The 23270-nt window shown below is 45.8% G+C and overlaps 1 protein-coding gene across 1 annotated transcript; it reads left to right on the forward strand.

Annotated features, from left to right (window-relative positions):
* The first annotated feature begins 110 nt into the window (after positions 1 to 110).
* On the forward strand, positions 111 to 23212 carry LOC135806232 (exportin-2-like). Its single transcript, XM_065320391.1, has 32 exons — positions 111 to 307; positions 2027 to 2172; positions 2773 to 2818; positions 3101 to 3156; positions 3527 to 3592; positions 4098 to 4183; positions 4709 to 4799; positions 5346 to 5453; positions 6372 to 6464; positions 6723 to 6815; positions 7272 to 7349; positions 8017 to 8146; positions 8438 to 8503; positions 9244 to 9353; positions 9803 to 9892; positions 10431 to 10515; positions 11333 to 11394; positions 11820 to 11956; positions 12209 to 12312; positions 13221 to 13318; positions 13726 to 13784; positions 14655 to 14746; positions 17405 to 17527; positions 17939 to 18018; positions 18292 to 18389; positions 18840 to 18925; positions 19642 to 19723; positions 20262 to 20310; positions 20554 to 20648; positions 21102 to 21199; positions 21517 to 21644; positions 22356 to 23212. Exons 1-32 carry the CDS (start codon positions 223 to 225, stop codon positions 22446 to 22448), a joined length of 2913 nt encoding a protein of 970 aa, XP_065176463.1. The 5' UTR covers positions 111 to 222; the 3' UTR covers positions 22449 to 23212.
* The last annotated feature ends 58 nt before the right edge of the window (positions 23213 to 23270 follow it).

A 23270-nucleotide genomic window follows, 5' to 3' on the forward strand; every position in this document is an offset into this window, starting at 1 on the left:
TCAAAGTAGTAGTATATTTACTACTCTAACTCGTTGTCATGGCGGGATCAAAGCCTGCATTTGAAATCCGAAAATGAAAAACCCGATGGGCTTCATTCGTCTCTCAAAATCATAGACCGGTGTGATCTGGTTTCTCTGTGACCAGTGTACTGGTGAACAGCATCGAAGTATTCCTTCGGTAGTCTTGTTTGTAAGCTTGTCTCCCTCTGGCTCACATGAAAGATGGAGGTTACCGACGGCAACCTTGATACACTTGCTGTGTACCTAACTCAGACGGTGTCTGCAGATCCAGCCGTGCGAAAGCCAGGTATGTGTGCATGCGTGCGTCACTTGTTTGTGATAAGCCAGTGCACATTTACTGCTTGATGTCGAAATAAAGAAATGCCGAAAGCACGCTACATGTTTGGGTTGAAATCGAGAAGGCCTCCTCAAAAATTGGCTTGTGGAAATTCTGGAATTGTGTCACGAAGACCACCCACGTCCACATGCGGTCTTCATGCACTTTATACTGGTCTTGTAGTTGTTTTCAAATGTAATACTACAACATTTTAAATGCATTTGATGGATATAATTGTAGCGTGAGACTGTTTGCGTGTTGTTGAGTTATGACCTTCGTGACTGAATTTCCAGACCCGTTTCAGTAATAGTAGTACTAATACTATTTGTTGCCAATGAGCTTGAATACTTGGGTAAGCTGCAACACTGTAAAAATAATACAGAGCAGCATGCCTGTATAGATGTGTTTTGGCGTCACCGTCATGCAAAGTGGTGTTTAGGCCCGCCCCGGTCACACTACGCTGAAAATGCTGCATCAGCGTCTGAATCATGACTTTTTCCATGGCAACTGACGAAAACGCGGGAAATCTGGCGTCTGGCGCGAGCAAATCGGCTGCGTTGATGCTGCCGCTGCAAGCACTTGCACGAAAAAACAGTGTCTTTTGAAAATAGCGTACCGTACCTTACTCTATCGTAGCAATTTTGTTTGCCACAGAGTGGTTTTGTGAAGTACGCCAGGCCGCGCCGGCAAAAGCAATATGCAGTGCGGCTCCATGTCAGCGTCAATCGCTTGGGTTTGACGCTGCGTCCAGCATCAAACTTGACGTAGTGTGACCGAGGCCTTATGAACTGTATGCAGGATCATGGATAGCCAATACGATATGTTCGGGAAACTTCATTCTCTTTAGTTTTGGTTACAGATGCATGTGCATAGCATGTTCCATAATACGACCTGCAGCCGTGGCTGACCTCACCTGCACGCACCACATACTTCTAGAGCGTATCCCCGCCGCCGCAGGGTTGTGGGTTGATGCTGGCAGCTGGTTTGATGCGCATGCATGTCCGTGTAACCCACCGAACGCTGTTCTACTTTCTGCCATTCACATGATTTGGCTTCATGGCCCATTACCTGAGCTTTCAGGCATATTACTTAGTACTAGCAATGTAAGTGACTACAGGCAATATGGCCTTTGAGCAAAGCATCGCTTGGCGTTGCGCGGGTGCTGGGATCATTGTGCTTTCAATCCCGGTTTGAGAGTACACTAGCCTGCGTGGAGCTTCTGTACAGGTTCACGGGCCATCTGTTTCAAATCACTTGTGATATTGTAGTGCAAGTCGGTTACAGTTTTCAGAATGCAGTGGCTTTGTGTGTGTGTGCGTGTGTGCGCGTGTGTGTGTGTGTGTGTGCGCGCGCGTGTGTGTGTGTGTGTGTGTGTGTGTGTGTGTGTGTTGTTTCATTGGTTTGGGGGTATTGAAAAGGAAACGTGTGAAGAATAACTGACTGTCACTCTATCACGTAGCTTTAACAATTAACAGTGTAGTCATTATCCCAGCCGAGACTGTTCAATGTTTCCTTGAGACGTCGAAACTCATGCTTCCTGTGAATCAGGCTGTTTGGATGCAGCTCATTGTACTTACAAGTATACCCATCATGTACCACTTGGTCTGCAGAGAGCGCCAATTCATGAGAAATTGTAATGTTTCTGATATTCTGATATCCAATTTTTCATTGACTGCCTTCTGATTACAGCCGAAAAGTTTCTGGAGGGTGTTGAATGCCAGCAGAATTATGGCATTTTGCTGTTGAAGCTTTTCACTCGCCAATCTTCTGATGACATTGTAAAGCTTGCTGCTGCTGTTACTTTCAAGAATTTTGTGAAGCGTAACTGGCCAGTGGTGAGTTTAAGTGCTGACTTGCACAGCCCTGTGTCACAGTCTGGGCCTCTGCCTCGCTGTTGTACACACACTCGCTGTTGTACACACACTCGCTGCTGTACACACACGGGCTATAGTAGGGATATAGTGTACATGCACTTCAACATGCCCTTGTGCCGTCAATGTTGAATATACGTTTAGTTCTACATGCATCATTTTGGGAACATGCTACACATCAAACACGTGCCACTGCATTGGTTGCAATATTGTCTGTATTGTCGAATCACACTGGGTATTTTCGCTTTCCAGGACCTGTTGGTAATCATCATGTAATGCCATGTGTTTACTCTAGTACAAAGTAGACTGACTGCTGTAGATGCCTGTGTATCTGTACATCAGTGTGTGCACTCTGTGTACCTGTACATCATTGCCTGCACTCTGTGTATCTGTACATCAGTGTGTGCACTCTGTGTATCTGTACATCATTGTGTGCACTCTGTGTATCTGTACATCATTGCCTGCACTCTGTGCGGTGCCAGTAGGGAACAAGGCTGCAGCAGAGCATGCCAACAAGTGTGTATTGTGCTGTTTGTACATTATGTTTGTGCCATGCATTCGCAGAAAGAAGATGAGACTGACCGGATATCAGCTGCTGATCGTTCTGCCAGTAAGTTTCTCTTCCACTTAATATCCATGCGTGTACGAGTCGTATAGTGTCACTGAAAAGCATCAAGTCACCAGCACCAGGCTGTGTTTCATATGTTTGAGCGAGTTTTCATGCGATAGCTTTTAGGAGTTGATCCATAGGTTTACAGTACAGCTTTTCTTCAAAGCATTCCTTGCAGTCAACTGCAAGGAGGCAAAGTCGGTCCCTCGGCCTCTTTGCCATGCGCCATCTCAACCCTTCCATGACTATCCCACTTGTTTGTGGTGGTGTTGTCTTGTGCAGTCAAGCTAAATATTGTCAGTCTGATGTTGAGCATGCCCGCCAAACTTCAGAAACAGGTAAGCTGCTAGTCGTTTACATCAACCCTGCTCTTATCACTGGCCTGTACTTGTGTGTGTGTGTGTGTGTGTGTGTGTGTGTGTGTGTGTGTGTGTGTGTGTGTGTGTGTGTGTGTGTGTGTGTGTGTGCGTGTGCGCGTGTGTGTGTGGGGGGGGGGGGGGTACGGTAAATATAAATAAAGGCTGTCACTATTAGAGTCTGAGGAACTGAAAGGGAATTTCATTCATTTATTCGGTGCAGCTGAGAGCATATTATGAGCAAAAGACGGAGGTATTTTCAAGTGTAAGGAAGTACATTGCAATAGAGTTTATGAGTCCTGAAGATTGTTTTCTTCTTGTCTTTTCTTACACTGTGTTTGTGTCTTCACAGCTCAGCGATGCCATCAGTATTATTGGCAAGTCAGATTTCCCACGTCACTGGCCAGAGCTTTTGCCTGTAAGCCATTGTGAAGACTGATGTTGATGATGGAGCCTGTGGTAGGATCTTCCAAAGTGATAAGGGGCATGATCGATTGGGCGAATCCTGAGCACGTGCGCTCCGGGTGACCGTGACCGTTTGGCCGAATCCGGAGTAGGTGTACTTGGAGTGCAATCCGATCACCCTCCCCCCCCCCCCCCCCCCCACACACACACACACCGGGAGTGGCTGGAGTGGAAATGAACTTTGACGTTTTTTTACAGCTTTCACAGAATATCTGTGCGATATGGATACCATTGGCGTACTACACCCTTGATTTGTTCGATTGGGCGAGTGTTGCTCAGGCCACACCAACTACTCGCACTCAATCCAGATTCGCCAATCGGTGACACCCTAGATTATAGTTCTATGTTTGGTCTTTGGCATCTCAATCTCCCGGATCTGGGTCGATGTGTATTGCAGCGTGTACTTCATTCACGTATGTTGTTGTATTGCTAACTTCTTTGTTTGAATTCTTTTTCAGGAGTTGGTTCGCAACATGGAGCAGTCGAGCACCGACTTTGACAAGATCAATGGTATCCTCCAGACAGCTCACTCCTTGTTCAAGCGGTAAGAAATATTCTCGGACCTTGCTCAGGATTGTGCTTGTATTTGTGTGTGTGTGCATGTGTGAGTATGGGTGTGAGTATGGGTGTGAGTATGGGTGTGGTTGGGTGTGAGTATGGGTGTGGTTGGGTGTGAGTATGGGTGTGGTTGGGTGTTTGTGCATGTGTGAGTATGGGTGTGGTTGGGTGTGGTTGGGTGTTTGTGCATGCATGCATTTTTTGTGAGCTCATGTTGCCAAGAGATTACATTTCTAGTAGTTTGAGCAGCTTTAGTTTGTGGATGACCTATCCTGTTTGTTTGAATCATTCAAAGTACTAGTGCTTGAAGTGCGTTTGCAGGCACTATACATGCATTTTGGTTACGGCCATCAGGCTTTGTGACTATGTCTGCAGCCTCTCTATTAGTGCTGGTTTAGAATCAGTCATATTTTACCACTGCGGTGCGTATGTATCCTTTATTGGATTTTTCTTTTGGTCTTGAGAAATCAGGTGCAGTTTGGTGATACTTTTGCTTTGTTTCAACCACCAGGTATCGGCATGAGTTCCGTACCGATGAGCTGTTCTCTGAAATTAAGTATGCTATTCAAGAGATGGCCAAACCACTCACAATTCTTTTCAAGGTATGCGGACTTATGTGTTAGAGAGTACCAATCACACAGATTCCGTTTCATTTCTCTATGTGTCCTCTATTCTAATGATTGTTGTTTCAAATCTTTATTCTTACTTGTTGTTGTTGTTGTTGTTGCTGCTGGAGAGCTGTGTCAATGCTGAATGGTGATGCTTGTAGTAGTGGCCTTTAGTCTAGAATGTACTGTTTTCTGACTCGGATAACGTTGTGTTTGTGACTTGTTTCTAGTTGTTTCTGACAGCTACCTGGCGTTCTACATGTGTGCGTGCGTGTGTGTGTGTGTGTGTGTGTGTGTGTGTGTGTGTGTGTGTATCTGTGAAAAATGAAAAAGTACGGATTCACTGGCCAGAAAAAGCCACTTCATAGCTGTGTGGTGTAGACCAGGCTGAATAGTGGCGGTCAATTCTTCAGCCTTGCAAGCTGTTGAATGGTGCAATCCCAGCACAATTTGCTGTGGCTTCTGCTGTAGCATCGCTATCATTGCCTCCAGCGATGGGCGTCAAATGGTATCTGTGTATCTGCCTACTCTCTATGACAGAACACCATTGCACTGGCTGGTGAGCATGCAAACAATGCTGCTGCTCTGCAAGTCCTCTTCGGCTCTCTGGCGCTCATCTCCAAGATCTTCTACAGTTTGAACTACCAGGTATGTGTGTGGGACACGCATACATGCACTTGCACGTTTACCTAACTTGGTAGTCAGTGACTTGACTTTCAGTACACTGAAGTGCCTTATTGGTTACTACAGTCAAATCTGCCATTAACGACCTCTGCTGTAGGCGACCATCTACCGTTAGCGACCGATTTTCCGTGCACCGACGGTTTCACATACAAACCGATCTGTCCAGAGCGACCATCTGCTGTGCGCGACCGCGATTTCATGCACGATGGCTGCATTCAAATCTGCTGTAAGCGACCGCGACCCAGGTTCAGTCAGGTGCGAAACTGTACTTGCCAGTGCGCTGTCAACTGCAAGGTGTGAAAATGCGCTGTCTTGCAAGTGCGATCGACTGGCCCTGGCCTGTACTGAGGCTGCGCTGTAGCTCTCAAGATTAGCCCTGGTATGTGCACTATTCTTGGGTTTGTGCACCCCTATATTTTATTGAATATCCAATAAAATAATATTAAAAATCACATTATTCTCGTCGATTTGAGTACATGGAAGCATATATATGCATGCCCGGTATGCCGGATTTACCATACATCTGCCGTAAGAGTCCGCTTTTTCTTGCACCATGGTGCGGTCGCTTACGACAGATTTGACTGTAGTAACTTTAAGAAAAAAGTATGAGCATTCTGAAGCTCATCAGTTCGCAGATTGAATCATACCATTTTTTCTTCTTGTTATACTGGTAAATTGAGGCCCGAAGTATTGGGGATCAACTTATAACCAGTAAGATACGGTAATTCCTATCATGAACTTCACCACCTCCATGTTGACTGACTCTCAGTTCATTCTCCAACCAGTACAGTGTTGTTGTTTTGTAGCAGCTTCTCGTGGACTAAGCTTTGCTCTGCAATTCTAACTTGCATCCTCTGTTTTCCTTCTTGATACTTGAACTAGGATTTGCCAGAGTTCTTTGAGGACAACATGTCTATTTGGATGGACAACTTTCATCAGCTGCTCACTACCAACAACAAACTGCTTGAATCAGATGTAAGGCAGTTGCTGAGCGGATGATATGTTTGATGCTGGGTATTGTGGGATAAAGACGTGTGCTTTGTGTTGTGTTTTTCTTTTCTTGTGCACCTCTGCGTAAACTTGTGCTTCTGTGTTTCGAGCTGGGAACATGTTGCAATGGACATGGATATGTGCAAAACCCTTAATTTTACTAGTACATGTACACTGTACACGGTGTATGCGGTTTGAGTACAGCTGCTACTTCTCTGCTATGCTCATGTCTGTTCACTGTAGAGTGAAGATGAAGCTGGACCTTTGGAGAGGCTGAAGTCGCAAATCTGTGACAATGTTGCCCTTTATGCACACAAGTACGATGAGGAATTCCAGGTGAGCGTGTTCCTGGTTAGATTTACCAGCTCTACAGCACAGCTGCCTTGGCATGCGTTTTCACCATGCTGTTGGACCAGTGTGTTGCTGCTTCTGTCTGAGAAGAGGATGGCTGCTTGGCTGAAGGGGGAAATACATGAGAATAGCCATGCTGCAAGTGCTTCATGGTTCCCCCATGCAATGCATTGATCCCCCCATGCAATGCATTGATCCCCCCATGCAATGCATTGATCCCCCCCATGCAATGCATTGATCCCCCCCATGCAATGCATTGATCCCCCCCCCCCATGCAATGCATTGATCCATTGGTCCAAGTTATTAGTTACTTAATACCCTTGAAGATATTGGTGTGATTCTCAGTTCTGCGTAGTCAGTGTGTACATGCCAAACATGCCATTAGCAATAGCTGACATGCTTATCTTCTGTTGCTGCTGCTGCTGCTGCATTGGTGTTTAGCCACATCTTCCAAAATTCGTGGAAGCAACATGGAACTTACTGGTCAACCAGACGACTCTGCAAGTCAAGCACGACCTGGTGAGTTGCCTCCACGATCGTGTACATGGCTTCTCTTCTCTGTTGACTCATCTTTCTGTCTGCAAATGTAGCTGATTGCTGTGAATTCTAGCCTGTACTGTGGATTGTTGCCCTATTAGGAAGTCTTAACTAAATGCACTATTGTGCTTGACAAGTTTGGTGACCTTATAGCTTCACGCTGTCAACTTGTGCAGTACGACTACATCATGATTGCCAGTCGTGGTTGTGTTCTCGCTGTGCCTTGGGATTGCAATTACGGCTGAACAGAAACTGTTGCACTCGCTCCAAACACAAGTGGTTGTATTCTATCTACGAACTGTGACCAAGAAGGCATTATGATCACCAATGTGAGATCAAGTTAGAGCTCAGCTATTGTTTTCGACAGGGCTGGATCAGAATCATTACAGTACTGCCGGAGAGCCAAAGAACGGGCCAGCTAGGATTTCACCAAGCACAGTATACCAGTGTATACCCAGCGACTCAACTGTGCATAGACTGTAGTACACGTACATGAAAATAAGAACGGGCTAGGAGGCTGACCCCCAGTTCTACGGCACCCGACAGTATTGGAGTGGTGACCCTGCATCATTCACATTGTGGTTGTGTTGGCATTGTCAAGGGGCATGGTGAATGTTTTCTTGTGTGCTCTCCGTGCCTGTGTGCATAGCTCGTATGCAATGCCATTCAGTTCCTTGCGTCTGTTGCCGCTCACGACAAATACAAGACGCTGTTCGAGGCGGAGGGCACGCTGACCACCATCTGCCAGAACGTTGTTGTGCCCAATATGCAGTTTAGAGGTAAGAGCTGTCAATGTCCCTATTGTCAGTGTATTATACATAGCACTATACTCCACCTGAATTGGCAGACTTTCTTTCTTTTGGAAAGCAATATCAGTGGTGAGCTTATTTTGGTTTTGTTTGTATGATATTTGAAGGAGTCTCCCTTGTAAGTCCAAGTGGATGTCTTTCAAAGGACTTTCCTAGTTCAGCCAGCAGCATGTGTCTAGTGATCCTACCCCACTTACATCTTTAAGTGACCTTCTTTCTTGTCTTCTCTATGCCCCTTTCTTTCTTCTCGCTGCTGTCTAGATGTTGATGAGGAGCAGTTTGAGGATAACCCAGAGGAGTATATTCGACGTGACATTGAGGGATCAGGTGAGTGGTAACCCTCAGTATCCAGTCGTCATCTGCACATTTATGTGCTTCAAGTTTGCATTCTGATACTTCAGGGAGTGTTGTGCATGTGTTGTGTTGCTGTCCACTAGCACAGTATCCCACTATTGCCACTGTTGAAAGAGTACATGTACTCTATGGTTTAACCATAGCTCAATGGTTAGAGCATCGCTGGCCTCAAGCGAGGGTCCCTGCTTCGAGTCCAGGTGGTGACAGTCAATTTTTTCTTCAGTCTCTCCCCGTCTGCATCTTTCTCTCAAACCAATGAATACCGGTAGTATCCGTTATAACAAGGAGAAAAGGATGATTTGCTGCATCTTGAGTTTCACTGTGCTCGGGCAGCTGCTACAGTTGTGTTATGTGAAATTTGTCCCAAAGTTCATACTTGGTGCCCTGGACTTGCACGGCCCTGGATTCCCCAGAAGTGGTGTAAATACTGCGAGACGTACACATGTACAAATAGAGTGATGTAGCCGGACCTGGTCCAGGGTGCAAGCTCTAGTGATGTAGCCGGACCTGGTCCAGGGTGCAAGCTTTGTACATGATGATGTACTTCAAGTACTTTGGTTCAGATTTCACCTAGCGTAACTGTAGATCAAGCCAAGTGACCCAAACATGAGTTGCAGTGAATCATTCCTCTCTCCTTTGCCGTATGTTTTAAGCACACCTTTCTTAGTGTGCAGTTGAACTAATCTTTGTTTTATGTTATCTGATGTTTGTAGATGTGGACACCAGGCGGCGGGCTGCCTGTGACCTGGTACTGAGTCTGACTAAAGTGTTCGAAGGGCCGGTTACCGCAATCTTCAAAGCCTACGTAGCCTCTCTTCTTCAGGTCTGTTCCCTGTTACTTAGTGTGGATAATATACTCTCAGTCTCTGTCTCTCTCTCTCTCTCTGTCTCTCTCTCTCTCTCTCTCTGCTCTCTCTCTCTCTCTCTCTCTCTCTCTCTCTCTCTCTCTCTCTCTCTCTCTCTCTCTCTCTCTCTCTCTCTCTCTGTGTCTCTGTCTCTCTGTGTGTCTCTGTCTCTCTCCCTCCCACTCCCTCTCTCTCTCTCTCTCTCTCTCTCTCTCTCTCTCTCTCTCTCTCTCTCTCTCTCCCTCTCTCTCTCTCTTCTTGATTGATCGATACAATTGGCATTGATGTTTCGGTTACCTTTGTTATTGTCTGTTAGCTGCCATGTTGTTTGAGTAAACAGTTCCTGAATTGCTTAGAATCATCTTGTACTGTATGGCATTCCTAATTTCCTATCATCCAATCCCTCAACTGTTTATTTTGTACATAGGAGTACAATACTGACAACAAGAACTGGAGATGCATGGACACTGCAATCTATCTTATCTCAGCACTGGCATCCAAGGCATCAACAGAGAAGGTCAGTTGTCCTTACCCCGCTGATTTTGATTGTAAACTTATTCTCAACTACTGTAAATCAACAAATTTTCGCCGGTGAAAAACTTTCGCCGGTCTCCAAAAAAAACACTTTTCGCCGCCACTAAACTTTCGTCATAGGCGTGCAAGAGTCCAAAAAAGTGATCGATGTTTCGTGTGCGCATGTACTAGTAGTATAGTAGTACAAAGGTCCGTGTAGTTTATAGACCCTGTCTACTGCATGTACGCAGGTTTTACAGAGAGTCCGGCGGCATAAGAGTGACCCAAACTGGCATTTGGTTCTGGTGACAAATTTTGGCTGGCGATTAATTTTGGCCGATTGACATCGACCAGCGAAATCAGCGAAATTAAATCGCCAGCGAAAAGTTGTTGATTTACAGTACATGTACACTCGCTGAGTCCCCTGAATGCTTTGTGGCAAATACTGTAAGATCCTCTTTCAATATGCCCCTGTCCTAGTAAGCTCTGTTAACTCTTATCATAGACTTTTTTTCTTCATCCTTTTCGTTTATGTATTGCAGCACGGAGCAACAAAAATCAACCAACTTGTTGATCTCAACGATTTCTTTAGCAACACAATTGCGGCGCTTCTTCAGGCTGAGGATGGTGAGTGTAGACTTTGCATGTATGCCAGTGTGAACTAGTGCCATACAGAAGGCAAGGAAGTGGGCTGTGTCGGGCACAACTACTGTGACACGTTTATGTGGACTCTCCCACTTCACTTAGATGCAGCTGAGCGCATGTTTATATCATTAGTCCTCATCTGACCACATTCAACTCGTTCTCTGTGAGGTGAATGAGAGCGTATGACATTAGGCGGCTGCTCATGTGTCTTCGCATTGAGCCGGTTCGATCACATCACCATCATCATCCAGGGATGAATTTACTGTCACATTTTTGCATAGCAGTTTCTGCTATACGAAATCACAATTGTGTAGCAGTCTTTGATTTTGATTAGCATTTTTCTATGAAGGTTGGGTGTTTACCACATTATCCTTCTTGAGAGTGATGCCTGAAAGCCCATTTGCAGAAAAAGCGACTGAAGCATACATGTGCTCGCAGATTGAGAGTACCTGAAAACACATTCACTGCACTGTATGCATGTTACTTGACACCGCAGGCTACGCATGGATAGCCTGTATGTATCGCAATTTTCTGCAAGTCACGGTGACTTTTGAGTAGCAGTAGATCGATTTTGCATCGCAAACTGCGATGCGATACAGGATAAAATCATCCCTGTCATCTGATGCTGGGTATTAGGCGTTTAGCTGTGGCTCCTTAGATCGTTGCTTTTCAGCTGTGCAATTCGTTAGTCTTTTATGTGATTCTTCTGTTGGTGTCTGATTCAGCTGTGAATGCCTCTTCAACCATGTCTTGTGAACTCCGTTTCTATGTTCGCCTTGTCTGCTTCTTTTCTCCCCAGTCAATGACAAGCCTGTGCTAAAAGCATCTGCTATCAAATTCCTGGTCACATTCAGACAACATGTAAGGCTTGTATTTGGAGATTGATCCCGTCACCGTGTTTGGGGTGTCTGAGCCGACCTCCACAGTTCTACCGTATTCTGGGAGGGGGGGGGGGGGGGGCTGAAATTGATCTTACTTTCCTGCACCTTATACCTCAAACATTGAATGTGTCACTAGCAAACACAAATGTGGAATGTGGAATGTGCCTGCAAGAGCTTGGGTGGAGCCAATACCCCCAGGAAATACGTTTACAATAAGTGCCCCCTAGTTTCATATCAGGTTTTTTTCAGGAAAGTGTGGAGTTCATAACTGGCTTTGTCTGGTGTGGTAGCCCCTGTTGTGCATGTGTCACACAATAAATACCTGTGTAATAGCTGTGTATGCATCTACTTGTGCCTCATGTGTATGATCCAACTTTCTTGTCATGTTTGTGCCCTTTCTCACAGCTGCCCCGAAATGTCTTGTTGGCTGCGTTTTTACCACTATCCGCACATCTGGCCTCCACGCACACTGTGGTGCATACGTATGCAGCACACGGTGTCGAACGACTACTCATGCTGCAGAATCCTAGCGGAGGTGCACCGTGAGTTTCCGAAAATACATTCCTCTCCGTGATGTTGACATTGATTCTGTGCGACCTGCCCAAATTGTGAACTCCAAGGTTGCATCGATTGTTGAACTGTTTTTTCTTTCTTTCTCAGAAGCAAGAAGTTGGATTCGGTATTGGTGGCGTTATTCTCAAATTCTCAATCATCATACAATGGTATTGTGGCTAGAATCTGTTTCAACACACCTGTGCTGCACGTGTACCTGTCTTTGCTGTTGCATGCTGCAGATTCACAGGTGCCGATTTGGAGCCTGTCCTCAAGCCCCTTCTCGCCCACATGTTCTCAGCTCTATCACAGCCAGGATCGCAAGAGAGTGACTACGTCATGAAGGGTGGGTTGTTGTTTGTTCAAACTTTGTTCACTTTGTTATGCTGACTGATAACAACTCCTTCAGCCGTTTTAAAATTGTGTTTGACCTTGTGCTTGCTTTGCATTATCAAGAATCCATCACACAGCTGTGCTCAGCTTTAGGTTGACGACAACATTGCAATGAAATGCCTCACGTCAAGAGTTCTTCACTTGGAGTATGCAACTTGGCGATCCTCGGCCCGCAGCGGACTTTTTATGACAAGATCGGAGCTGCACACTCTTTTAAATTATGTTCTCCAGGTCACATGTTCTGCACTTTCTTTCCACGAGCAACAGTGGTTGTGCTTCCTGTTGCTGGTTGCAGACTACTATACTGTATTGCAGACCTGACCTTTACTGTAGGAATATACACTGAAACTTCTATTATATATATACTTGAAGTACTCAATCTGCGGACAGAACTGTTTCGTCCTTTGTGGACTCGTCAGCGCAGCACAGAGGAAATGAGGCCGAACCTGATAGCAATGGAAATAAAAATTTCCAATCAGGCCCGAACGTACCTTGCCAGAGTGCTCAAACTGACAAGTCAGTGAGCTCTGCATAACGCAAACAGCAAAGGCACTACCCCACGCAAGAGTGCTCAACTGCTACAAGAGCAGGAGTGAAATACTCAATCTGCGGACAGAACTGTTTTCATATACTTGAAGTATATGACTACATGCATACTATGGAAAAATATTCGTGTGATGAGTTGATCCTATGTACGACTGGATTTCCTACAAGAACATTGTTTGTCTGCTGGTAGCATCCCTCCTGCAAAATGTTTTAATGGAAACTAAATGTGTCTCCTCATCGGTGTCCAGTGTGGGAGTTGTGTGTTGATTAATGGGGTTGATGGATATGTCTATCTGTGTGTCTGTGTGCATTCAGCTCTCATGAGGACGTTATCAGCCGCTCGCGATCACATCCTGCCATACGTTCCTTCACTTCTTGAGCAACTGAAGGCCAAGGTCATCATGGTCGCAAAGGTAGATATATGTGTGTGTGTACGTGTGTGCGCGTGTAATGGTGTAATCCCAGCACAAGTTGCTATGTCTAACATAGCTGTTCGCTATCATCGCTTCCGCGATGGGCATGTCTGAGGTGTGCGCGTGTTGGTGGGTGTGATTGTGTATGTGCTTATTCCCCCCCCCCCCCCCCCCCCCCCTCCCCCTTCTTGTAATTAGTTCTACTTGTTCTTTGTCTGTCATTTCCGATTATGTGACAATTAGGCAGGCCCTACTGCTGTTCAAAGGTTTGTTGAGTTGAGAATGTGTGATGGTACAAGGCTCAGTGTTCACAGTTTGAGTTGCTTGACTGTGTGAGTGTGAGTGTGTTAGCATACCTGCCATCTGTGTGTGTGTGTGTGTGTGTGTGTTGTAATTTGTTCCTGTAGAATCCAAGCAAGCCCAACTTCAACCATTATCTATTTGAGTGCATCAGCTGCATGATCAGGTAAGATGTGGTTGATTGTACTTCAGTGCAGCTTCAACACAAGTATTGACAGTTTGTACCGGCAGTGTTGCTGCTGTGGGTAGTCAGTGTTGCTGCTGTGGGTAGTCAGTGGTGTTGATAAGACTGCATAAACAGAGTGTGCAACTCCGTATGTGAGTTTATTAAGAAAATCCCAATTGTTGTTTCTCACACCATTTTTCCAAGTGCTGTAGCTGTGATCCGCAACTGTCATCTTGCACTGCATCAGTAGAGCCTGTCAGGTTGTTTTACCGCATGCGTCTCTTGGCGTCAAGTACGATGTACATATATGACAAATTGTGCGCGGCTGCCCGCAAGTCGATTTGAAATGGCTCATCAATTAAAACGTCTGCAGATAATGACTCTCCTTGCGACACCATTTCTCTAATTTCATGCCCAGTCTTGAATCTATCCAACCATGGCCATGGCGAGTCTTGAATATATCCTATCAAGCCGAGCTGACCCTGAAATACAGCAGATAATGCATATTATAAATACATCGAACATGCTTTTCCTTGTCCTAAAAATCGTTGATATCGGCAGTGACTTCGTCAAATGTGTTAGCTGGTACAGCGTGAAATGACTCAGTAATGACAGGCAGGGGTGATAGCTCCTTCTCTACATTGCCAGAGACTTCTATGAGGAGACACGGCAGAAAACCCCAGACTTTGTAGTTCCTCACCGTGGGAAGCCCACCATAGACATGATTCTGCCCTGCAGTACCTTTGCAACAGTGGGGTTTGAGTAGGTTGTGTGACATGTAAAATAGTACACCTGCTATCAGCGTAAACAAATTCTATCTGAGTTTCGAATAGTTTCTCTGCATGCACTGCTGCTATTCTTGTACTGCAGATTTACTTGTCAGAAGGATGTGGCGGCAATTGGTCACTTCGAGTCTGAACTCTTCCCAATCTTCCAGATCATCCTGCAGAACGATGTGCTTGGTATGTATGGGGCAGTGTCAGTAGATGAGTAGGCCAGTAGATCATACATGTATTACTCCACCGTGCCATTATCTTGTATACCCGGATACATTGTACCTGTGTGCAAGTACTAAGAGTACGAAGGAGTGACGTTAGTTACCGTATTTCCTCGATAAATAGACCCGGTCTTTTGTTTTTTGAAGAGGGTTGGACCCCTGGTCTCTTATTTGGGCATGGTCCATTATTTGAGCACGGTCCACTATATTTTCATCGGCACATCGCTGGAAATGGTGGATTTTTAACACGTCATAAGATAGAAGTTCTATATTATGACGTGTTAAAAATCCACCATTTCCAGCGACGTGCCGATGAAAATATAGTGGACCGTTCTCAAATAATGAAAGAAAGCACTAGCCACTACAAAAATTGTAGTTGCGCAACCTAAAATCGCGTCCTTTTTTGATCCACCACGTGCTTTCTTAGTGCGCATGCGCAACGCGATGAACTCAAATAAGAGACCGGGTCTCTTATTCGGGCATGGTCTACTATTTTTCCGTGAGGCCTCTAGGAGGGTCTACTATTTGAGCATGGTCTATTATTCGAGCATGGTCCATTAATCGAGGAAATACGGTAGGCCTTGATTGCGATCTTGCACGTTGCACCGTCAGGTGTGTGTCTTTTCTTGTTTGCTGATCCTCATTCATTTGATGCATACTTAATGTATGTATGTCATTACTCCCCGGCCCTCCCCTATTATGCGGATGCAAGTTGTTAAGCTCCGCTTACTTTGGGTCCCTGTGGCAAAGAACTCTATCTGGACACACTAGGAATATGGCATTGAATATGGACATCGACCTCGCCTTGCTGACTTTCGAAGAGCTGCGGCATCTTGCCAAGCAACATCCTATTGACGGAGCCGAGTCAAAGAGCCGAGTTGATCTTGTGGTTTCCCTAAGACAAGCTGGTGTGGGTGTGACCCCGATCGAGGCCTATGAGGTCAGTACTAGTAGTAGTCTGAAGTCTCTAAACGTGCTTGTATGTGTAGTGATAGAGTTACAACTTGAGCAAGCGAAGCGTGATAATGCCATTGTTTCTTCACTTCGTGATGAGGTTTCCAGCCTAAAATTGGAAGTACTAGAGCTGAGGAACTTCACAACAGGCGCACTTTCTCAAACTGCCAATGACACCCACAACCGTCGCACAACTGCTAACGAAGTTACCGTAGAGCCCTCCCTGTATGAAACTGACACATCCATCGCCATTGCACCGCGAACACAGCACACCTCCACATCGCAGCATGCACGCTCAAGTTCAAATGACCGTACTACCAGTATGCACTCGCAACCACGTGCCGCTTCCCAGTCCAGAGACACTACAGCACCTAGACCTGCTGGCAACGATCACGTCACTACGGACAGCAGTTCCCGCAACAAATCAGATGGACAGAGCTCTTGGGTAGATGTTGTACGACGTTGGGTCACATCTCGGTACGTCAAGCCTATGCCCACAGTCGAGACAAACCCTGTAGTCCTGACAGGCGTCGAAAAGGTGAACAAAGCGATGTTCTATGTAGGAAACGTCCACATGGGCTGCAGTGCCGACTCCATCAAGGATTGGTGTAAAGAGCGTGTAGTGGATGTGCTCAACTGCACCATCTTGGAATCCCGCACCTTCAGAACAGCTTACGCCAGAGTCACATTCCCAGCCTCAGCTACGGAAAAGGTACTGGGTGACGCATTCTGGCCTGCAACTATCCAGCACACCGTAAGAAAGTGGCGGTTTGCAGATTCAAATACGAACAAAACATTTTTGCATGCAGCCCAGCGCTCAGACCTTGACTCTCCCCAATGCAAAACCATATGGGTTGAGCTTGGAGTTCCTGCAGACCTGGGTGCTAATCCTATACTCATTGGCTGTCAGTATCGCCCTCCTTCGCAATCCCTACCTGAGCTTACCTCATTTTGTGACATGATGACGGATACCCTATGGTCTGTAGACCTCTCATCCGTTGATATATTCCTCACTGGTGACTACAATGCTCACAACTCTGACTGGTGGAGCGGTGACGCTACACCACGCGCTGGAAAGGAACTTTCGCTTATATTCTCCAGCTTCGGTCTGTCCCAGCTGGTTGATTTTCCCACTCACACCTCTCCTAACGGAACCCTGTCTTGCCTAGACCTGCTCGCTACCAATCTTCCCCAATCTGTATTCTCTGTCGACGATGCTGCCCCGCTTTGTGCGTCCGACCATTCACAGGTAGTTACCACCCTTTTCTACAGAACTGTAACCCGAACGCCTGCAAGGGAAGTGCCATGCTATCCTGCCCGTAGTTCTGCAGCTACTCCATACAACTTTGCGCAAGTGCCACCTTCTGTCTGGGTAGCAGTAAATATGTATCTTTGCTCGCTCAACTGGTATGATCTCTGATGTGTTCTTGTCTTCCGATTATTATGTTCTTTCCTTTTTCTTTCTTTTTCCTTCTCTTGCCATGACTGGCTAACGCCCCCCCCTCCTTTGCATATGTGTTGTTGTTTGTCTGTGATGTGTTGTTGTTGTTGTTTGTCTGTGATGTGTTGTTGTTGTTTTTTTTAATTCTTTATTCTCACGTTGTTGTTGTTGTTGTTGTTGTTGTTGTTGTTGTTGTTGTTGTTGTTGATGATGATGATGCTTGCACAGAGTTTCTGCCATACGTCTTCCAGATCCTGTCACTGACGTTGGAGATACATCCAGCACCTATCCCTGATGCCTACATGGACCTGTTTCCTCTGCTGCTTGTGCCAGCTCTGTGGGAGAGACAAGGTATGCACCGAGCACTACCCACACTGTACGGTGTGATGATCAACCCGATAATGTACTGTATTGTCCCCTCTGAATAGATGTGCTACACTGTCTCACTGATGGTATGTGTTCAACTGTCCGCCTAAAGATGATGTGCTGCAGTGTCCTATAAAACTTATACGCTGCAGCGTGCCACTGAAGATATACACTGCAGTATCACGCTGATGAGCTGTGTACACTGCACAGCACTCCTTGGCAATATGACTATAGTGCAGTATACTTTACTGCATGTACTGTACTGACAGAACAAGCACTTGAGCTCGTCCAATGTAAACTTGTGTGCTGCCACGTTTGTTACTGGCAACTTCTGAGTCATGACCTGACTCCTGCCTGTGTGTTGTCATTCTCTGTGTCCTGTGTGTATGTATGAAGGAAACATCACACCCCTTGTGCGCCTCCTGAAGGCCTACGTCTGCAAGGCAGGCAGCCACATCATTAGCTTGGGGAAAATGGTATGTGCCTGGTCTGCGCAGTGAGCAGTACAATGCGTTGACTGACTAGCCCAAGTAGGGACAGTGTGCAGCTTATTGCAATTGTATGACTTACTGCGAGCAGAGTGTATTGAGCTCACAGGCTGATTTGCACTCACCCGCTGTGTGTGTGTGTGTTTGTGCGTGTGTGTGTGTGTGTGTTTGTGTTTGTGTGTGTGCCTGTGTGCTTGTGTGTGTGTGTGTGTGTCTGTCTGTGTCTGTCTGTGTCTGTCTGTGTCTGTGCCTGTGCTGCAGGAGCCACTTCTAGGTGTGTGGCAGAAGCTGATTGCGTCCAAGACAAACGATCACGAGGGCTTTAGTCTTTTGCAGGCAATTGTGGAATACATCCCACAGTAAGTGAACAATTTCATTAGTTTTCTCCCTGTGCATGAGTTTTCTGATGCTTTCTTTTATATCAGATTAGAGCTGGTCACCAAACTATAGCTACCTTTTTACTGTTTTGCAGTGTGTTTTATGCTGGCATGCTGCTTTCTTGCATTATAATTGTAAGCCGGTTTAGGTGTTCGGTATTTGACGACAACTGTACATTTACATGTACAGTGCTGCTCAATGAAATCAGATTACGCGAGTCAAGTTAGTACCCTGCACCAGTGCACAGATGGATGTCCGCAGACCAGGCACTGCATAGTGCCCTGCACCAGTGCACAGGTGGATGTCCGCAGGTCTGGTACTGCATAGTGCCAGGCGCGTACTTGACTCACGCCATCAGATTTCATTAAGCAGCGCTGTGTGTGTGACAGTGTAATTGCTGTGATGGTGTGAATGTTGACTGGTTTGTACAGAGATACCCTTGAGCCGTTCCTCGGTACTCTATTCACGTTGATCTTCCAGCGTTTGACAAGTGCGAAAACAGTCAAGTTCGTAAAAGGTAGAGTGTTGTGTGCTGTTGTTGTACTTCGTGGTATGGAAGTGTTGTGTTTGGTGGCTGTTTCATTGTTCCTTCTTCTTGAAATACGTATTAGCAAGAGTACATAACCAAGAGTGTGCAACTCCTATCTCGAGCTGTGATGGGTTCACCCACGGCGGAATTTTTTTATTGCTTCATTCTTTGGCGGAAGTGTGATCAAGTGCGTATGCTTTCCCGCGCTTGTTTTGTAGATACGGTGAGAGTTCATTATGTTCAGGACACAGCGGTCCTTCATCTGTTGTTCATCTGTTGTTCATCTGTTGTTCATCTGTTGTTCATCTGTTGTTCATCTGTTGTTCATCTGTTGTTCATCTGTTGTTCATCTGTTGTTCATCTGTTGTTCATCTGTTGTTCATCTGTTGTTCATCTGTTGTTCATCTGTTGTTCATCTGTTGTTCTGCTTCCACTACCGTAGTCGTGATGTCTAAATTCTTTGTACTTTGATCTCTAGCTACGCATTATGGCATCAGTGAGCCAAACAGCTGCCCAAGGCTGATGTCCTAAACAATATTCCTCCGTGGACTGGGGGATCGTCGAGTTGCACACTCTTGGTATTACACAAGAGAGATTGGAAGCTTTGTCACAACTCTGAGTTTCACGTATTACTACGATCATCAGGCAACTTGGTATCAAATATATCCTACAGTATGGTGTATGTGGTTGTGGTGCTCTTGCAGGTCTAATTGTCTTCTTCAGTCTGTACGCTGGCAAGTTTGGTGGCTCGGCGCTAATCAAGCGCATTGAACCACTGCAGACAGGGTATGTAACAAGCATAGAGGTAGAAGAGAATGTGAACAATAGTGACCTGGCGGCATTCACTTGAAACTGACGAGAATCTTTCTCTGGTAAAAGTTTGCCTACACCTTGAGGGAATTTGACTAAAGAATATAACAAGAAATTGTGAGACTGGCTACCATTTGATTATAGCATTGCCTGTGCACTGTACTGCTTGAAGCTGTGTTCCTTTTTAGTCACATCAGCATCTGTGTGATCCCCGTCTGGCATGTTATCTGTGTGATCCCCGTCTGGCATGTTATCTGTGTGATCCCCGTCTGGCATGTTATCTGTGTGATCCCCGTCTGGCATGTTGTCTGTGTGATCCCCGTCTGGCATGTTATCTGTGTGATCCCCGTCTGGCATGTTATCTGTGTGATCCCCATCTGGCATGTTATCTGTGTGATCCCCGTCTGGCATGTTATCTGTGTGATCCCCGTCTGGCATGTTATCTGTGTGATCCCCCCCCCCCCCCCCCCCTCTGGCATGTTATGTATGTATTATGCTTTGCTTGTCTGCACAGCCTGTTCAACATGGTCCTGGAAAAGCTTTTCCTCTCAGATCTGCAGAAGGTATGTACACCACCAGTCCATGCACTACAACGTCAGCATGCAGACATGCCAGTAGCACAGATGCCTGTAGCACGTATTTTGAAAGAGAGAAAAAAAACGTTTGGGTGGGGGGGGGCTTGGATAATCATTCTGTGCTCTGTTGTGGTGGTAATGGTGGCACTTCCATCTAGTTTGTTGACTATAGCTGGGTTCCGTTTACACTATGTAATACTTCATCTGCATCCTGTTCAATGTAATGTGTAGGTATCCGGACCTCTGGATCGCAAGACTTGTGCTGTTGGTGTGACCAATCTGCTGACTGCAACACCGGAAGTTCTCAGTGGTACCTATGCTTGCTGGTAAGTTAGCATGAAGACCGGCAATTCTAGGCAGCTGTGTGACAAGAGCACAGTAGTAGCATGGCTCATGTAGCACCCTTGTATTGCCTGTTTGGTGGCACAGTAGAATACTAAGAAAGTGGTGGACATCACGCAACTGCATCATGAAGAAAAGGGGGTTTGTCAACTGACAACCGCTCTAGTCAGTTGCTATTCACAATCGCCGCATGCGCTGAATAAAAAATTCTTTATTGTGATGTCGAAAAATTATAACGTTTCGGGCCAGTCACCCATCGTCAGAACCAGATTGTGAATGCTGTGTAATTGTCTCATCGCCCTTGAGTCGGATTGATGGCATTCACTGTGTGCATGTCACTTCAAAATACCTGGAATGTGTACGGTTGCCGCGTGACTGTCCATTGTCTATCTGCTTTTTTTCATGTCTCCACACGCTGTCTGTGTTGTGTTGTCCAGGCCGAATGCACTGGTGGCACTTGTACGCCTATTTGAATTGCCAGAGGAGGAGGACGGTGATGCTGATGAGCATTTTGCTGAGATTGAGGATCAATCAGGTTAGGCAATGATCAGTGTATAGTGATTTGTATAATATTATGATGTGTTACATAATATAATATACATCAGGGATTGCTATTGAAGCCAGGGTTTTCTTTTCTTCGAAGTGAGTGCACCAAGGCTGAAGCGGCATGTTTCCCCATGTGCTTATGGCCTTACGCACAGCAAACTTACGTTCTATGCTTGTGTGTGTGGGTGTGTTTGTGGGTGGGTGTGGGTGTGCGTGTGTGTGTGTGTGTGTGTGTGTGTGTGTGTGCGTGTGTGTGTGTGTGTGTGTGTGTGTGCATTATGAACCGTCGTGATTGCGATCATCTAGGCTATCAGACAGTGTACGCGGGACTGATATTTGCCGGCCGGGTGCGACACGATCCTTTCCCAGAAGTTGCCGATGTCAAGGTTGCTTTCGTCAAATCTCTACAGACTATGCTGGCGCAGCACGCACAGGTAAGCTGATCTGCTGCCGTCTGTGTCTGTGTGTGTGTGTGAGTGTGTGTGTGTGTGTGTGTGTGTGTGTGTGTGTGTGTGTGTGTGTGTCCCATTTTGGCAGTGAGCAAGTACATGTACAAGTACAAAATGTGTGTGCTTTGGGTTGGTTTGCACAATACCACTGTGATATGATGAGTGTCAAGCCTTGTGCCCCTCTGCATCACGTGATGGGTTTCATGTCATAGCAACATCACTGCAATGCACACACATTGTTCTTACAATTGAAAGCAAATGGTTTTGACCAGGGAGTAGTAAACTATACAACTATTGTACAGTCAGACCTCGCTTAACCGCACACATCCGTTTTCCACAAAAATATCCGGATAGGCGAGGGAACCGGATAATCGAACACACATACTGTGTGTGTGTGCATAGCATACCTGTAAATCGGTGACCAACAATTTTCTTCCGGATGGCGAGGGATCCGGATAAACGAGAACCGGATAAGCGAGGTCTGACTGTAGTGGTATTTACTACTCCCTGGTTTTGAGACTGCTTTTCACTGTGCAGTTCAAGGTGAAAGAGCAATTCTGCTTGTCAGCATTTCCCACTGTGTAACTAACATAGTGACATGTAGGCCAAGGTCACATGACTAGTACTGTGTACAGGGTGAACATGTATATGTAGTAACAAGTATTGCACCCATTGTGCCTCTTTCTTCTGCTGTAGTTCGTAAAAATCATCCAGGCCTCAGTGCCAGCGGATGTCCAACGTTGCATACGCTTGTATTTTGAAGGAACTGGCACACCCGTACCCTTCTGACTTATCTAACCTCCTCTTTAGACAGTTGTACATGTTTACATCATCCCCTTGCTACATCATCCCCTTGCTGTCCCATGAAATATCCCTTTATACTGGCTTAATTTCAGTGCCTTTAGAATCTTCATATTGAATTTTTAAGTCATCCTTCAAGCAAACAATTTTGCTTGCAAACAGAAACGCTACACTGCTGTGCAATGCTCATTTGCCTCGCTGAATGCTCACTAATGTGTGGTGGTGTTCTTGCCATGTTTTTTTGGCGTTTTGTTGGCTCTCTCACGCGCGCGCTCTCTCTCTCTCTCTCTCTCTGTTCTTGCTCAACTCTGTCCTGCTGTTCTTTATTTTGCGGATCACTTTGTCAGTGCTATGTTTTGCCTAGGCAACTAGCTTTCCTGGCTATCTCACAGTTTTCACTTACAAGTACTACATGCACACACACACTGCTAGGAATGACTGGCTCTTTCCTATTTTGCGATTTTGGCCATGGTGTGAACGAAGACTTTACTCTGGAGGCTCTCTGTACTCCTGTTTCACACTGTCTCCGTATGTTTTTGTCTTTTCTTTCTGTAAGCCCAATGATCTTGTTCTTTGCCGTGTATTTGAGTTGGTAGAGCTTGATTTCAAAGCTGCGTGTATTTAAAATTCTAACAGCTACTAACACTGCATTCACTGTTGCTTGTTGATCATGATGTGCTCATCCATCCAGGTCTTCATTGTTCATGTCCAGCAGTATGATACCTGTAATTCACAAAACTCTATACAGATAACTCTGTGTTCTGCTTGTGTGAACGATAGGACCAGGGAGTCGTCAAACAGGGTATTTGA

Source organism: Sycon ciliatum, chromosome 1 (genome assembly GCF_964019385.1).
Source record: "Sycon ciliatum chromosome 1, ocSycCili1.1, whole genome shotgun sequence".
Lineage (NCBI taxonomy): Eukaryota > Metazoa > Porifera > Calcarea > Leucosolenida > Sycettidae > Sycon > Sycon ciliatum.

Coding starts and splice junctions, on each gene's coding strand:
- LOC135806232 (XM_065320391.1), top strand. CDS start 223: ATGGAGGTTACCGACGGCAACCTTGATACACTTGCTGTGTACCTAACT. Junction 2,173..2,772: donor TGAAGCGTAACTGGCCAGTG/GTGAGTTTAAGT, acceptor ATGCATTCGCAG/AAAGAAGATGAGACTGACCG. Junction 17,528..17,938: donor AGCTCTGTGGGAGAGACAAG/GTATGCACCGAG, acceptor GTATGTATGAAG/GAAACATCACACCCCTTGTG.